Genomic DNA, 16,687 nt, shown 5'->3' with positions numbered 1-16,687 from the left:
TATAAAATCTGTACCTACCTTATAGGATTGTTTTAAGATTTGAAAACTGTTTTAATATGTTAAGTCTTTAGCACATAAAGAAGTTCTGTAAATGTTGACTATTATTATTTTTAGTGTATTATTGTTGTGGGGGTTCAGAATTGGCCACCCCAAAATGTGTCCATTTGGCTTGATTATTTTTAAGGACAAGAGAGTCTGAAACTTTGACCTTCCCCCTAACTGCCTAAAAGAATTTAAGATAGAAGACCTGTCCTGGCATTACCGTAGATAACTCTGGGTACCTTAGGCTAGGAGGGTCCTTGCTAAGCCCCTTCTTAACAAAATTCTGTCTACCAGACATTTGCTTGTCCATTTCCATGTGAATTGCCTCCCTCCCCTTTGCCTCTCACCGCTGCCCCCAACATCCTCCTTTGTATGTAGCTGAAGATGGTATTTCAGGTGACAGACTTTGGCCATTCTGGTGAGTTACTCCATTTTCCTGGGTTTCTCCCATGTACACATGCTATTAAGCTTTGTTTGATTTTCTCCTGTTATTTGTCTCATGTTGATTTAATTCTTAGACCAGCCGGAAGGACCCAGAGAGTAGAGGACTTGTCATCCTCCCCTATGTTATACTTAATGCTTTCACTTTGCATCACCTCTTTCCTTTTTAATGCCTTGCTGTCGGACGTTTACCATCATTCCTTTCCTGGCAATACTCGGGTCAGTGACCTCTTTGACAAACTCGACTCATTTCTTCTCCTCCTTAGTTTTAGAGCATTTAATTTCCATTTACCATACCTTCTTAAGCTGTTTTCTTTTTTGTATTCCACAGCCCTGTGCTTTTCATGGCCCTGTGCTTTTCTTTCTTCTTATCCCGTGTGCGGTGACCATTTCTGCTCTCATTACTGTTGATGGAGCCTCCTCTTCCACCCTTTCACATGACTGTCATTTCGATAATGCCTTACTGTTTTTTCCTTAACCCCTCGCAGCTGTAAAAGCCAGCCCTAGTGGTCTAGTAGTGGTTAAGATTCGACACTCTCAGGGCTGCAGCTCAGCTTTGTTTCCTGGTCAGGGAACCACACCACCAGTCTGTTGGTTGTCATACTGTGGCGACTGTGTGTTGCTGTGATGCTGAAAGCTGTGCCAACAGGATTTCAAATACCAGCAGGGTCACCCATGGTAGACTGATTTCAGCAGAGCTTCCAGACTAGACAGACTAGGAGGAAGGACCTGGCCATCCGCTTCTGAAAAAAATTGACCGTGAAAACCCTATGAACAGCAGTGGAGCATTGTGTAATAGAGAGGGGAGAGGATGGCACAAAAAGACCGGGCAGGGTTCTGCCCTGCTGTCCACAGGGGCGCTAGGAGTCAGAATCCACTCCACAGCACTAACCACAATCTCAACTGTTAAAATTTCAGATCTCTGTTTCTTGCCTGTCTTTCTCACTGTAAGGGATATCCCTATATTCACAGTAGCATATAGAACATCTTCTTTTAAATATTCTGCCAAAGTGTCAGGGAGAGCACTTTGTAATTCTTAAACTGAAGCACACTTTTGTTAGTTATACTTCAGTAAGCATAGCCACTTGTAACTAGATGTTGTTGACTCAGGCAAGATCTTGGACTTTAGAAGAAACTAAGAGGTAAGGAAGCTAAACAATATGGATTTTTTAAATAATCTATTCAAACGTAACATAATGACAGATAACAGTACCAGGAGTAGTTTTGCTGTAGATCAATGAAGTTTTACTGCTCATCAAGGGCCTTTAATATGTAATCTAAGATCTCTACCTTGTAAGTCATTTGGGCGGATACTGCTAAAACTTTGAGAGTAAAGATCAATTAAGACTCATCCAAGAGTCACCCGTTTAAAATGTTACGAGAACTTCATTTTTATATATTTTCTTAAACTTGAGCTAAACCTGAATTTTTGATTATCTAAGGTTCTACTTAAACTTTTATCTTTGGCTGTCTTAATAAAGGTGATCCTTTAGGCAAACTAGTCTGTGGCCATAGAAACCTGAATGTTGGTTTTCCCTGTGGGCAGGATATGATTATTGATTGGAAGGGGTACTAGGGAGCCTTTTGGGTTGCTGGGAAATGTCCCATAGGTACCTTGCTCTGAGCAGTGGTTACAAGGATGTATATGTATGTAAAAAATCCATCAAGCTGAACACTTAAACTTTGTGCCTCTTGCTGAAGACTTGGTGAGATAGGAATGCTTTAAAAGAATGACAGGGATTTAAGACTCTCTCCCCTTTAGTCCGGAAATTTCCTTCCACCTTCTTGGCCAGTCCGTATACACTTGGAAGGTAGGGACAATATTCTATTAATTTTTATAGTCCTAGTTAGACAGTGGAAGGGGGTTTGGAGGAAGGAGGAATGCTTAAGAGCTGGCATATATATATATATGTTTTACTTGATTTGAAGATAGCAAGGTTAAGCTGCACTTTTATTTCAGAATCTTAAAAAGTAGAGTATTTTGTGACATGAGCACATTTTTGTACTTACTTTGCCTTAATTGCTTTCCCACTTGCATCTTCTGTCAGCCTCTCATCTTCCTCTTTTGGTACTTGAGAGTAGAAACTGTATCTTTTACTTTTTACTGCTCGAAAGTGCGTAGTGAATTAGAATTTTTAGGGTGGAGAAGAGATGACAAATGAGTGATTTAATGATGCTGAGAAAATAAAGGGACTGTCCTCAGGCAGCCTCCCTTAGGGAAGATAGTAACATATCTTTTCCATCCCTCTGCCAAAGATTTTATGATAGAAGTAAGCCAAGATTATAGAAAGATTTAGGGTTTCCATATGGAAGAGCCAAACTTAGGGCCAGGAAGAAGGAACAGAAAAGGTGTTTTTAACATTTATGACAAGAGAAAGCCCTTGGATTTGACATATGTAAGCCTTTCCTCCAAAATACCTCAACCTACGACATAAGTCAGGTTCTGGGAAAACTTACTATGCTCAGTTGACCTAGAATTGAATGTGAGTTTACTTTGTAAGAAATACCTATGCACAAGGAAAGCATATGGGAGTCTTGCTGTAGTACTGTCCTTGAGGTTCATGCAATTGTCCTGTTACGTTGTTCTGAATGAGCTGAAAGATTTTGAAATTTCCCCTAGGATCTTTGCTCTAGACTATAATTTAGTATGTGCATGTCAATGGAGAATTAAAGTTCTCATATTTGGTTGAGGGCCCATTTAATAATCTCTTTCAATATTTCGCAAACTGGAATTGTTTTCAAGTACAAATGCAAGAATAGCACTGTAAGCCCATTAGTTCTCTAAAGGGAATTAGGATTTCTTAAATGTATTCCATCCTGGGACTTGCCTATCTTGCAGCCAAAGTAACTAAAATAATGTGATTCTGTGAAAAGAATTGGATCAATGGGTCCACTAGGACAGATAAAACAGACCTTAGTATGTATAAAACCTTAGTAAAGTAAAATCCAGTGATAACTCAATGGGCTCCTGACTTCCACCTAACCCCCATTCTCAAATGGGGCCAGGCTAGAATTCTTATCTTCTGACAAGCCAGGAAATCATAGGCACCACTCTTTCAGGAAGTGGGGAGGCAGAAAGTAGATCTCCATATTCCCATTACTCTCTTAACCGAGTTTCCTCAAATCTGGCTAACAAAATGGGCACCATCTAACTGAGAGATTTCTGTTACCAATATTGCGGTCCTGAAGGACCAGTCAATCTCAGAATCCAGTTTCTCCCCATTGATAATTAAACCCAAGGGACCAGCTGTTCCTGGATGGCGCCAAACCAGAGCATGTACTAGGACAGATGCGGATGGTTCAGTGACACCATGGAAATTCAGTCCCCTGGCTGAACGGGTGCACCACAGTCAGCTCGTTATTCTCACCGTCTCAGATGCTGTATATTTTATGAAAATGAATTTCTGGACTCTGCTTTTCCCCTTAAAGCGGGCTTTATAGAAGATGATACTTGAAACATCACAAATAGGGCCAGCCTAGATTATTCACTAAGTGGAATTGGGAGAAACTGACATCTGGATCAAGGATAACTCTTTGCCTGTAAAAGTAGTCATAGAAATTACAAAGGAAAATTACCACTATTGAAAATTTAAAAATGCATGTCCAAAAAAATCACGTTAAAAAAATATGACAAACTACAAAAATTGTGATGTTTAATAGCTTTAATACAGGGCTCTTATAAATAAATAGGAAAGATATATAGAAGCCAAAGATGGGGTCAGCCTGGTGACGTAGTGGTTACATTCATGCGCTCTGCTTTGGCGGCCCAGGGTTCATGGGTTCGGATCTTGGGTGTGGACCTACAGACCGCTCATCAAGCCATGCTGTGGAAGCATCCCACATAAAAAAATAGAGGAAGATTGGCACAGATATGTTAACTCAGAGCCAATCTTCCTCACCAAAAAAAAAGCAGCAGCAGCCAAAGAGACATAAAGCAATGTATTAGTGGGACTGTAATTGTGTACATATATTAAGTAAATTATGATTAATATAATGGAACATTATACAGCTACTAAAAATCATGTTTTCGAAAGATTTAATTACATGGAAAAAGCTCATAACCAGAAGTGATAACACTGTATGCATCCAGTATGATCCTAATTGTGTGCATATTTAAGGTGTATATTTAGGCACAAAGGAAATATACTGAAAGGAAATAGATCAAACAGGATTACAGAGGTTAGATCTGTGTAGTGAGAGTATGGCTGGGTTTTTTTCTTCATAACTTTCTACATTTTTCAGACTTTAAAAAAAGAATGTGTTAGTTTTATAAGCAGAAAACAAAGCCAACATAAAACAGAAACCATATCTCCTCATTAAAACTTTTCTCTTCCTTTGAAAATTAAATTCGTTTTTTAGAATGGACCAAACATATTAAGTGAAAAAGCCTATCAAAGGTAAATTTTTAAAATAAAAAATGAAGATTTTATTATATTGCCTTTCTTAGATAGTAGATGGGAGACTCAGAAGAAAGAGGCGTTTGGAAATTTTAAAAGAGCTCTTTTAACTTGACCTCTTTTAATGTGAATATGTTTGCTCTTCTGCTAAAACCCATTAGGGTGGTGAACAAGATGCTTCCTGAGCACTTCTTGCCACGGCGTCTTTGGTCACCGGGCATGATTTCCTACGGCGTGTTTTCCTCCTTTGACACACACTGGCACAGATGTGTTCCTGGCATCACAGTTCATCAGTCTCCGTGTTCATCTAACGCTGACGGACAGGGAATTCTGCCCTGTCCTCCCACGTCGCACTTTCTCGTTAAACCAGTTAGCCATTTATAAAACGCCTGTCTGTCTAGCTATTCACATAAAGAGCCAGCATTCTTTTTCAAAGCATTTTAAAATACTAGTTCTTACCTTCCTTATGGGGGGATCATTTTTCATTGATTATTCACATGAAATATTTCAACATAGAGTTTCGATTAGGGGAACCTGGCTTCCCAGCTTTTGCCATAGCAGAGTGTTGAAATACTTATGTGGTGACTTGAATTATTTGAAATTCCGCAGGAGAGTACAATAGAATTTCACAGCAGGAAAGGACCTTAGAAATAATTTAATCCAACTCTTTTTATTTTACAGATGAGGAAATTGAAGCCAAAGAGGTTAAAACCCAAGATTAACACCCAGTTAGTAATAGGTCTTCTTACTTCTCATTGTGGTCTTTTTAATACAGGATCCTTAGAATAAGTTCCTAAACTTTATTTCGTGGTATTTGGGTACCATCGGCATATATGAAGTTTAGGGGTTGCAAACAGAATCTACCCCGCTATAAATTAAATACAGTGAACTTGAGGTTTTGGCCAAGCTGTCCTAGCACCAGAGTAACAAAGACCTCACTACAGCTTGAGAACACATGGCCCCACTGTGTTGGGATTTTCCTCATTTCTCTTCAGAAAATTCTCATTTGTCCTCAGTCTAATTCTTTTAAGCTTAGTTGTTTTGTTTTCAACCTCAGACTTTTGGCTGAGAAGAAAACCCTTTTCTATCAGTATGATTTTTATAAAAAGCGTGTTAGAGTTTTACTTTGATCTTTATTTATTAAAGCTTTGACAGTTAGTGAGTTACATAAATTTAATTTTTAAGTTAAAGGGAAATAAATAGGGGAAAATTTCATTAAGGAAGAAAACTCGATTTCACTACATACTGTTGTTCTTAAAAGCATAACTAAAGAATTTCTGTAGGAGTTGAGGAAATAGTCTGTCTTCCGGGCCAGTAAAATGAAGATGTCACAGCAGCTGCAAGGTATTGGTTACACGGTTGGAATTCATTTTGATACAGTGGATTTTTATTATTTTTTTAACTTCCCCCTCAAAGTTTTTTTTGATAGCAGGTGTGACTTTTAACCTTCCAAACTCAAACTTGTATGATACTGAGGAATTTTTTAGGGACAAAATAATCCAAAATATCTGGGAAATAAATTTAAGAAAGATTAGCAAGCTTTCTTGTAATTTTGAGCTCCAATAATACTTCTTACATTAAACAAAACGTAGACTTATTATACTAAAAATTGAAAACTAGCAAATGTTGGAGGAGAAGATAATTGGCAAGTTTATGAATTATGATTGTGTTTATACTTTTCATCTCTAGTCTAATTGATGAAGGCCGTGTCCTATTAATAAAATAGCTAACAAACTTATTTTCAGAAATGCAAATATACCTTCACTGAGGTTATAATTAACACACAAACTCTTATTGGTATAATTTGTATGGTTTATAATGAAAATGCAAAACATTTGTACATTTTTATTGATAAGATCCATAAAGTTTTGGAAGTGGCGAAATGTTTGTGTGTGTTTCTTATCATAATGAAAGTAATGAAATATATTTTGTTGAATCAGGCTTGATGTAAGCCCCCAAAATGTACGAACAAAACTGTGCCCTCGACCTCCAGACTAGTCTTTTGGACAACAACGTCTTTGTGTGATAATCCAAATTATCACTAACTTCACTTCAGTAGGCGCTGCTACTATTTTTAATTCGTTATATAAAGATATGTTAAATGTAGTTTTAGGCATTTCTAATTGTACTTAAAGTACATCATTATATATAAATATAAAATAACAGTGAGTATGGAAATGTGTTATATTGCACATAGGATACATAAACCTTGGTTTATCCAAAGTTTCACTAGAATTTTTTCCAGTAATACCATGTATATTTATGACAATTAGTACTCGTTTTGTTTTGTTTTTTGAGGAAGATTGGCCCTGAGCTAACATTCGCTGCTAATCCTCCTCTTTTTGCTGAGGAGTACCGGCCCTGAGCTAACATCCGAGCCCATTTTCCTCTATTTTATAGGTGGGACGCTTGCCACAGCATGGCTTAGTAAGCGGTGCATAGATCCACTCCTGAGATCTGAACTGGCGAACCCTGGGACGCTGAAGTGGAACACACAAACTTAACCGCTACACTACCAGGCTGGGCCCAGTACTCATAATTTTGATTCACATATTTATAAGATTCTCAGAGGCTTTCTGAATCATTAAAGGAAGATTAAAGTCTGTTCCATGTTTTTCTCTCAGCCCTGTATACTTGGGTCACTGTAGTAACTCTCAATCTGTTCTCCTTACCTTTCTACTTCGTCCTGCACGTTGCCACCAGATCATTCATCATAAAATAGTGTTTTCATCATATCCATTCTTGCTCAAGAAACTTTAGCAGCCTCTTATTTCTGTTACCCACTTTGGTCTCTTGCTTCCCCCAGAATACCCCCTACTCCAATGAGCTGCCCTCCTACTATCTCATAATGCGTCCTATTGATGTTGCTCTTGCTGCTGTGTGAAGGTGTCAGCATAGGTCTTGGGACATTGTTTGTTTCCTTTCCCTCTGCCTCCTATGTGAGACCTAGTTCAAATTCCACATCTTATGTCAAGTTCACGGGTTCTTCTTGGACTACTCCGGTCCGATGTTATCTCCCTATTCCCCATTCACTTGTACCTTTAAGTTCTGATTATTTTCTTGTAGTATTCTGTAATTGTTTCTTGTCTGGAGGTCACATTTTCCTGGCAAACTGTCTGAGGCAGTGATTCAGGCTCTGACTGTGTAGACTCTACGACAAGACCTACTGGATCAGATGACATCCCTGTTTTTGATAAGCTACCCAGGTGATTCCAGTGTTGATCAAATCACTTAGTGTCACTTAAACTGTGCAGTAAATACTTGAACAGAATTAACTATAGATTTTGTATTAAATGCATTTTGTTTTAAGTTTGTTGAAAATTTATGATCTGTGTATAATGTTACTTCCTTTCATCTAGTTTATAGTTAGGGTGTCCCATTCTCCCCAAATTCTATACCTGTGAGAGAAATTTTCAAATAAAATATTTCAGTCACGTGTACCTAAATGAACACACATGCACTTTCCCTTTATAAAACTTCACTTCTCTTTAATTATGCAAGTAATTCATAAATGCATTCTCATGAAGAACTCAAAAATACAAAGTAAAACTCACTCTTGATTCCTTCCCCCATGGTACACAGGGCTACTGATTTGCCACATTCCCTTCTGAATTTTTAAAATACGTTTACATATTTTGTATTTTGTTTTTCCTATAAATATAATATGAATTATTTTAAACTTCTCACTTTGTTTGTCTTGGCGCTCTTTCCATATCAGTATGTGTGTGTGTATGTGTATGTTCATTCTGTATGGTGTTCTGTAGCATGGATGTACCACCACTGATTTAAGCATCCTTCTGTTAATAGATGGATACTAATAGGTGAATAGGTTGCTCTCACTTTTTTTCCTTCCTATAAACCAACCCTCAGTGATCATCCTTGCATATCTCTTCTGAGCATGTACCATTTGCTCTTAAGTAAGGTCTTCCTGCTCTGCCTCCTTTCCATTTTCAGTCCCCAAGCAATATCTCATGGCTTGCATCAGTGTACTCTTTTTCAGGTTGTGGCCAAAAAGCACAGGATCAAGTCATGAAATTTGCATTCTAGACTCTGTTAACTGGCTCTGTGATCTTGGACTCTTTTATCCTTTGTTATGTGAGAACAAAGATTAGATGGGATGACTTCTAGGGGTCCTTACAGGTCTAACAATCTCTTGTTCTAATTAGGCTTATGGGCGTGATGTCATTCATTTTTATCATATTCAGCTAGTAGCAAGTGCCATTGAATCTTGTAAATCGTAAAGGTTCGCAGTGCTTATGAATAAAAGGCCATTATACATTATTCCTCATTAGTCTTCTGCGTTACTTCTCACCTGAAGCTGGAATGCCATTTCCAGATGAACTAGTAGTGATGGTAGTAATGGTAGTAGTAATGCCTTTTTTCCTTTGGATAATGCTCAATAGTTTACAGAAGCCTGTTACTCATACCAGCTCATTTTTAGGTATTATCCATTTCCCACAAATCCTGAGAAATTAAAAGACTTGTTCAATATCATTCGACCAATGAGTTTCAGGGCCCAGACGTTACCTCACATTTTTTGATTACTAAATTCACTATTTTCTTAAAGACAGTTTCTTCATACTCAAATATTTATTCAAGTTACACTAAATTTCTTTTTCAACATTTATAAAGTGCTTGGTATTTATTAGATGCTATTTAAATGTTAGTCTTCTATTCCCAACCTTTTCCCCCGCTCCTCCTAGTTTACTGGCTGGTTTGTGTTCAGTTATATCAGTTCCAGACATCAAGATGACCAACACTTTTGAGTCAGCATCTCTTGAGCGGTCAGCGAATGCGTTACGCTAGTAGTTGTGGCTATTGTTATCCTTCAAATCACTTGACACAGACCGTAAACATTTAGCTCTGGTGTATGAAAGATGAATCAGAGGCCAAGCACAGCTTGCTACAGGGTATCTGTTTCATCTTCAGGATGAGCCCAAGTGTGCCAGTGATGATTCATGGGAATATTTCACGAGGAAGACTGGTTTTGTTTGTGTTGGAAATCTTTTAAAGAATGCTCATCCAAGTGTGGATTCTTTTATTTTCAGATACTTTCTTCCTAACATACCAGCACTGAACTGAAGTTATTACTTGCGGAATACCCTTTTACGCAAAGGCAGTATGGCACAATCCAGCAGGACTACTGAGACTAAAATGTGCTACTTTCAGCACTTTCTTACTTAAATTTGGTTACCAGGAAGTAGAAACTATATATCCTTCATAACATTTTAGTTGTTCAGAAATATATAAAGCAGTTTTGCTCCATAACTTTTGACTTTCCTGAATGCTGGGAAGAGCTATTTGGAATTTGTGAAAACTGATACTGTCTGTTTGTGACTTGTGATATTAATTCTGCAGCTATGTCAACGGTAGAGTTCCAGAGACGGTGGCATGTTTCCATGTTTTAGTATTCCCATTTCTCTCACCCTAAAATCTCCCACCCTCTGCCCAAAAATTATTAAAAGAGAGAGTAGAAATGAGGGAGACAAAGAAGCAGACCATTTATAGCTTTTCCACATTTTTTTCTGTTTCTTGTTAATCTTTTTCCTCTCATACTTATTTTTTTCCATAGTATTTTTAAGAAATTTCCCTTGCCTCCGTATCTGCCCCGGCCCGCATTATCATGATTACCCCGCTCTGTACCTCCCGCCCTCCCTCCTGCAGAGAACTTTACAGTCTCGTTATTTGTTCCTCTGACTGAAATGTGCACATACCACAGCTCTCTGGTCATGAGTCCTGGAGCCAAGGTTCTCAACTGCTGTGACAGTTCTCAAGTTGGAAGGGCCAGGGGGCATTTATTACTAATTATGAGTACCCGAGTTTGTAAGTGCTTTGTTTTTTTTAAAGCAGAGTTGAGCCAGCCTTGTAATAAGATCACTGTCACCCACTTGCGTACAGAAATGCTTTCTTACGTGGGAAAGAAAGAGTAACACTCCAGCTAATGGTCTGGGAATTGTGCACAACCCAAACTCATCTACGCCACAGCCTGTGGGAGTGTGTCGTGGAGCATGCCCGTATCATCTGCTTTGGGGCTTTTTCTCACCAGAAAAAGGCAAAAAACCTAACCAAAGAACAGGCAGATGCTGCCACCTAAGATTATTGTTGTTTGTTTGTTTTTGGCACGTGTTTTGACTGTATGGTATTAAAAGCTGACTGAACCCTGGAAAAACATTGTTTCTCTCTTTAATCGAGGTTCGATTTGCTTACGTACTTGTTCGTTTTTACTAGCTGTTATTTATCAACACAAGACTGAGGTTAGGATGAAAATCATCCTGCAAGTTTTATTAGATAGATACTAAAAGCAGCAAATGGGAAAGATTTTACAAATGGCAGAAGAGGACTTCTGAGCAATCAAAGTGTGTGGTGGTCTCCCTGGCTTGCCTCCTTTCACAGATATTTTCTGGAAAGAGATTGCAAGGGCAGAATGAAAGATGGCAGCACTGTGGATCAAACAGTTTCACATTTTACCTGTAGTTGTGGTTTGGGTGGTTCACACATCTTTTTGTCCTGTCTCTTAGTATAAAACCTTCAAAGGGATCTTATGTTTTCCCGGGAGGTGTCTTTGTGGTAAACTCAATTTTTCTTTTTCCAACTGATGTTGGCAATCTCTACTTATTGTCTCAAATTTAACATAAAATGAAGCCTTTACTCAAGCAGAAAGAAAGTAATGAATCTATAGTTGTTTCTGTCTCTGGGGAGTAAACTAGTCATAGATCCATGAATTTCTCAGTGTAAAAAAAAGTTAATGGGGGTGAGTAGGAGGAAAGAGAACATTTACATTTGTTCCAACCCAAAATGTATATAAAAAATATCATTACTTTGCAACTGCTTAGGATAACCTATCCCAGAATTGTGGCTCTGGGGATCACTTTAGATCTAAAGATAGCAAAATTTGTTAACTTCTTGTGGAAATTCAAGCGGTAGTTTTGAGGCTGTGTAACTGGAAAACAAAGAGTAAAAAGTTCAGATTTTGTGTACAAGTTAACTGATTGGTTTCTGGGTTGGGTGTCTTACTCTCCCTCTCTGTAAAAGTAAATTTTCTCTCGTAGTTCATTAATAGCTTCATCATTGGTGTTCAGAGAGCATATTCTTTAAAAGTCAATGTATGCGCAACCCTGAAAGTACTAAAAACCATTAACTTGTATACTTTAAATGGATTAGTTATATGGTATGTGAATTATATCTCAATAAAACTGTTACATTAAAAAATCAATTGTAATTATATTTGAAAATATCGTGGGTTTTCTTTTTCTTTGTACATTTACCCAAAAAACTAAACGTTCTTCACGACCTCTTCAGTAGTAATCATTTTTATTGAAAGCCCCTTTTGTATCAAGCACGGCTCCAAGCCCTTCACTAGCTCAGTGGAGTTGCGGGGTGCTCCTTCCCTCTGCGCATGCTCAGGTAGCCCTGGCAGGCTGACTGCTGGGTGTTAGGAGGCTGCTGCGCCCTCTACGTCCACACATTTCTCCTCCCACTGTTTGACACGGCTGCCTACCAAACCTATCATGCTGGCTAGGCTTGTTTTTCTAATTATGTCGTTTAATTTTTTTAATAATCCATTTATATATAGGTTCTAAAAGAAAGGGTTGATTTTGTGAAAGGAAAATTGTAGGCTTTAGAAAGACTATATAGAGGTAAGTTGCTATGAAAAAAATTGATATCGAATTAGGCATGAGAGAAACAATTGTAAAAGATTTTGGGGGAAATCGTCAAAACTTGGATGTGTATTATAGTCAGTATACTCAGTATACAGTTGTCCCCCCTTATCCATGGTTTCACTTTCTGAGGTTTCAGTTACCTGGGGTCAACCCTGGTCCGAAAATAACACTACATCACAGTGCCTACTCACTCACCTCACTTCATCTCATCACGTGGGCATTGTATCAGCTCACATCGTCACAAGAAGGATGAGCACAGAACAGTAAGATATTTTGAGAGAGAGAGACCATGTTCACATAACTTTTATTGTAATATATTGTTATAACTGTTCTATTTTATTTTTAGTTATTGTTGTTAATCTCTTACTGTGCCTCATTTATAAATTAAACTTTGTCATAGGTATGTATGTATAGCAAAAAGCACTATATATATAGGATTCGGTGCTATCCACGGTTTCAGGCATCCACTGGGGGTCTTGGAACATATCCCCAGTGGATAAGGGGGGACCACTATACTCACAAGTATCCTAAGTCCTCCAAAACTGGAAGTCATAGGCAATGCAGTGTGGTGTGGCTTGTGTAAGAAAAGATCGGCAGCTGACTGTGCATTTAAATTTAAGTTACAATGAGATATTTAAGAACTGTATATGGCACTTTTTTAGAATTTTTCACTTTAATTAACCTTTTTGATTAACCATCAAATTAATGGTTCATGCATCATTGAATACAAAGGCCTCATTGAATACAAAGTATATAAGTATATGTATACTTCTGGTATAAGATTCAGAGGCACAAACAAAAAGTGGCAAAATGTAGTAAGGTGGTAAAGTTGTTTAGGACTGACAGATGGGAATGGGCTGAAGTTCCAAAGTGTGTGGGTGTGTGTAACAGAAAAAGAGAGAGAGAGAGAAACAGAAAATAAAACTAAATTTACCTGTGTTGATATTTGTGTCCCCATATTCTTGCTATCCATTCACTAGTATTGACTTCAAAGCTGATGAGCCTGAGAAAAGTAATAAAAGGTGCTCGTTCATTAATCCAACAAACTCTGATCTGACCTCCACAAAAGGACCATACATTATACTAGTTTATGGAGCTGTGAATACAAATAAGATATGGTCCCTCTTTATGCCATTAATATCTCCTTTTAGCTTTTAAAAATGAACTTTCTTTACATATATAAAAAGAATGCAGTTTTTTTGTATTTAGGAATGCTGTGACTATTTGGTCTCATACTTAGTTCTTAAAGCAACAAGTTCTCTTATGCTCTTCTTACTGGAAACTCTGACTTTAAATTCCACATCTCCCAAAAGAAAGGCTACCTCCCTTCCTGTATGACAGATTAATACTTTATAATTATCCCTATGTTGTTTGTCTTTTTTCCCTTGGTTTTATGGGCAGACACATGCAGGACAGAGAGCATCAAGTTAGGCATCGAGAGACGTGACTTCTCACTACAGCTCTGCTCCTAAGACCCTGAACGACAAGGCACCCTGAGGCCCATGTCTACAGCTGGGGCTGGGATGGAATTGGAATATATACTCTCTGAGGTGGTTTCCACTGCTTGCAACCTCTGAGGTTGTTCTGTCTTTTTGATTTTAATATTTTTAATGGGCTTAGGGTCCCTAATGAGGACATATAAATAAAACATGAAATTTAGAACATATGCATCTTTCATATAAACAGATTAATACAAAGTGCGTTCTACAATGTAAGCTCTATGAAGTTTGGGACCCTGTTGATCTTATTCATGGCTATACCAACAGTTAGATAAATATATTTTTAAGAAGGAATACATGTATCTTAGTGAGAAATGTGAATGGAGAGGGAAAATAAGAAAGGAAACCTTAGCTCTCAAAGAAATTCTAAAATAAAGTTCTAACTATTGGAAGAGTAATAGCTTGAAGTAGAAAGATTGGAAGACAGATTTTTGCATCTTGTTTTGTTTCCTCGAAAAGTAGGCCAGCCTGGTGGAAGATTTGAGGTTAGGAGAGAGTACACAGGTAGGACATTCGTTCATTTATTCAGAAATATTTAAGTATCCTCTCCGTATTAGTGTTATGGTTATCAAACTTTTTGGTCTCACAACCCCTTTACACTTTCAAAAACTGTTAAGGATCCAAAGAGCTTTTGCTTATATGGGTTATAACTGGTATTTACCATATTAGAATTGAAACTGAGAAATTAAAAACTTTTAATTTATCTCACTTAAAAAGAACAATAATAAACCCTTTACATGTTGATGTGAATAACGTTTTTTATGAAAAATAGTATATTTTCCAAAACAAAAAACAGTTTAGTGAGATAATTACATTTGTTTCAGATTTTTGCAAACCTCTTTGAAGTGTGGCTTGATAGAAGACAGCTGAATTCTCATATCTGCCTCTGCAGCCAATCTATTGCAATGTGCTGTTTGGTTGAAATATACGAAATTATGGGGAAAATCTAGCCTTACCCAGGTATGGAGTGGGAAAAGGGAAGCCCTCACAGACCCCGTGTAGGGTCTCAGGATGAGTCAGGGGTCTTCAGGCCACACTGTGAGAACCACTGTACTTGGGAATGGTGAAACATGAGTAGCAAATTTTCTTTGTTCACCAAATATTTATTAAGTGCATACCAAGTGCCAGTAAATAGGAAAAAATTAATCTGCTAGGAATGAAGAGTTTGGAGGTTGAGACTAAGTTGGAGTTTGGAGTTTCTTTTGACAGCTTGTCTATTCTTTTGGGTGGGGGGTGGGGCAGTACAAAGGATGAGAGGGAAAAACAGAGTATGGGGAAGTACACGCCAGTACTTGTTAAAATGGATTGTGGCGTTAGATACTAAGAAACTGCAAGATGGAAGAGCAGCTCCTGCATCTTGATGTGGAAATAATTTGTAGTACTACAAGAAGGTCTTGATGCCCTCCCCCTTTTTTTTGGTGAGGAAGATTGGCCCTGAGCTAACATCTGTTGCCAATCCACCTCTTTTTGTTTGAGGAAGATTGTCGCTAAGCTAACATCTGTGCTCATCTTCCTCTATTTTTTGTATGTGGGACGCTGCCTAAGCATGGCTTCATGAGTGGTATGTAGGTCCACACTGGGGATCCAAACCTGCGAACCTGGGGCTGCCAAAGCCAAATGCCCAACCTGAACCTCTACACCACCAGGCCAGCCCCTTGATACCCTATTTTTAAAAAAAGATGTTAGGGATCCTTGATAAGTAAGAAACAGCCTAGAATGGAGACAGGTATGTAGATTCCTGTTGTGAGAAAGATGAGAGCATCTGTAGCTATAGGTTTGGAGAATGTTGCCCAGTGTGACTGTGATTCGGCTAGGTGGGTGTGATACGAGTCTGGGAAGGTGCTGCCTCCAGACCAGCCTCTCTAGCACTCACCTACCTGGTGTACTGATGGCCAGCGTTCATTGTTAAATCCATGTGTGTTTACAATCTCTCAAATAGATTGTCTTTTTTAACCCTTCCAGGATTCTTCCACGAGGAAAGAGAACAAGTAGAATGTTAAATGCGTATGTTAAGACTTTGTTTTTGTTACAGTGCTTTGTTTCTGATGGTTTTTCCTTTGCTTTTTTTCCAGACCATCCAGACCTTTCAAGTTACCAAAAAGGTAAAGTAATCTGAATCATCTTATTAAATAATAAGCTTACTTGCCTGCTTTTCTGCTTCTAGTGCTTTCTCCACATTTTGCTACTGTTTCCACCTCCTTCACTCATACTTTTATGAAGGAAAAATACATCTCCCCTGAGTTGACTGCTTAAGGAATCCTATATCTCCAAAAGTGGTTTTAATCTCAAGGTGGATTTTTAGCCTTTACATTCTATTTGTGGGTAATCATTTATATTTGCCTAATTATTTTGCATTCCTTCCTGTAATGGATTGGCTTGTCAGTGTCTTACTTACTTACTAGGTAGAGACACTGTTCTGCTTGAATTCATGACAGTTTATTTCAGATGGGTTGTCTGTATTTCCTTCTAAAAATTTTGTCGCCCTATTAAGATGGAATTATTCTTTTATGTGAAAATGTTAAAGTTTTATCTTTTCAGTAGAAAAGCAAAATTTTAAATGGATCAAAGTTTCTGAAAAAAAGCACTGTCTCGTCAGATGTCCTTGTCCATTGTGGTTCCAGATATAATATTGTTACACCTTAAGGAA

At 38.0% G+C, this 16,687-nt stretch overlaps 1 protein-coding gene across 12 annotated transcripts in view; it reads left to right on the top strand.

Annotated features, from left to right (window-relative positions):
• Window positions 1-16,687, top strand: part of DISP1 (dispatched RND transporter family member 1) — a 209,100-nt gene that overhangs the window by 171,853 nt on the left and 20,560 nt on the right. For all 12 annotated transcript variants that reach the window (XM_070602070.1, XM_070602071.1, XM_070602069.1 and 9 more), the window contains one exon: window positions 16,113-16,142. In XM_070602070.1, the coding sequence (XP_070458171.1) occupies window positions 16,113-16,142 (30 nt within the window). The remainder of the gene's footprint in view (window positions 1-16,112; window positions 16,143-16,687) is intronic.

This window comes from Equus przewalskii, chromosome 31 (genome assembly GCF_037783145.1).
Source record: "Equus przewalskii isolate Varuska chromosome 31, EquPr2, whole genome shotgun sequence".
Lineage (NCBI taxonomy): Eukaryota > Metazoa > Chordata > Mammalia > Perissodactyla > Equidae > Equus > Equus przewalskii.
This window is presented reverse-complemented; position numbering and strand designations above follow the sequence as displayed.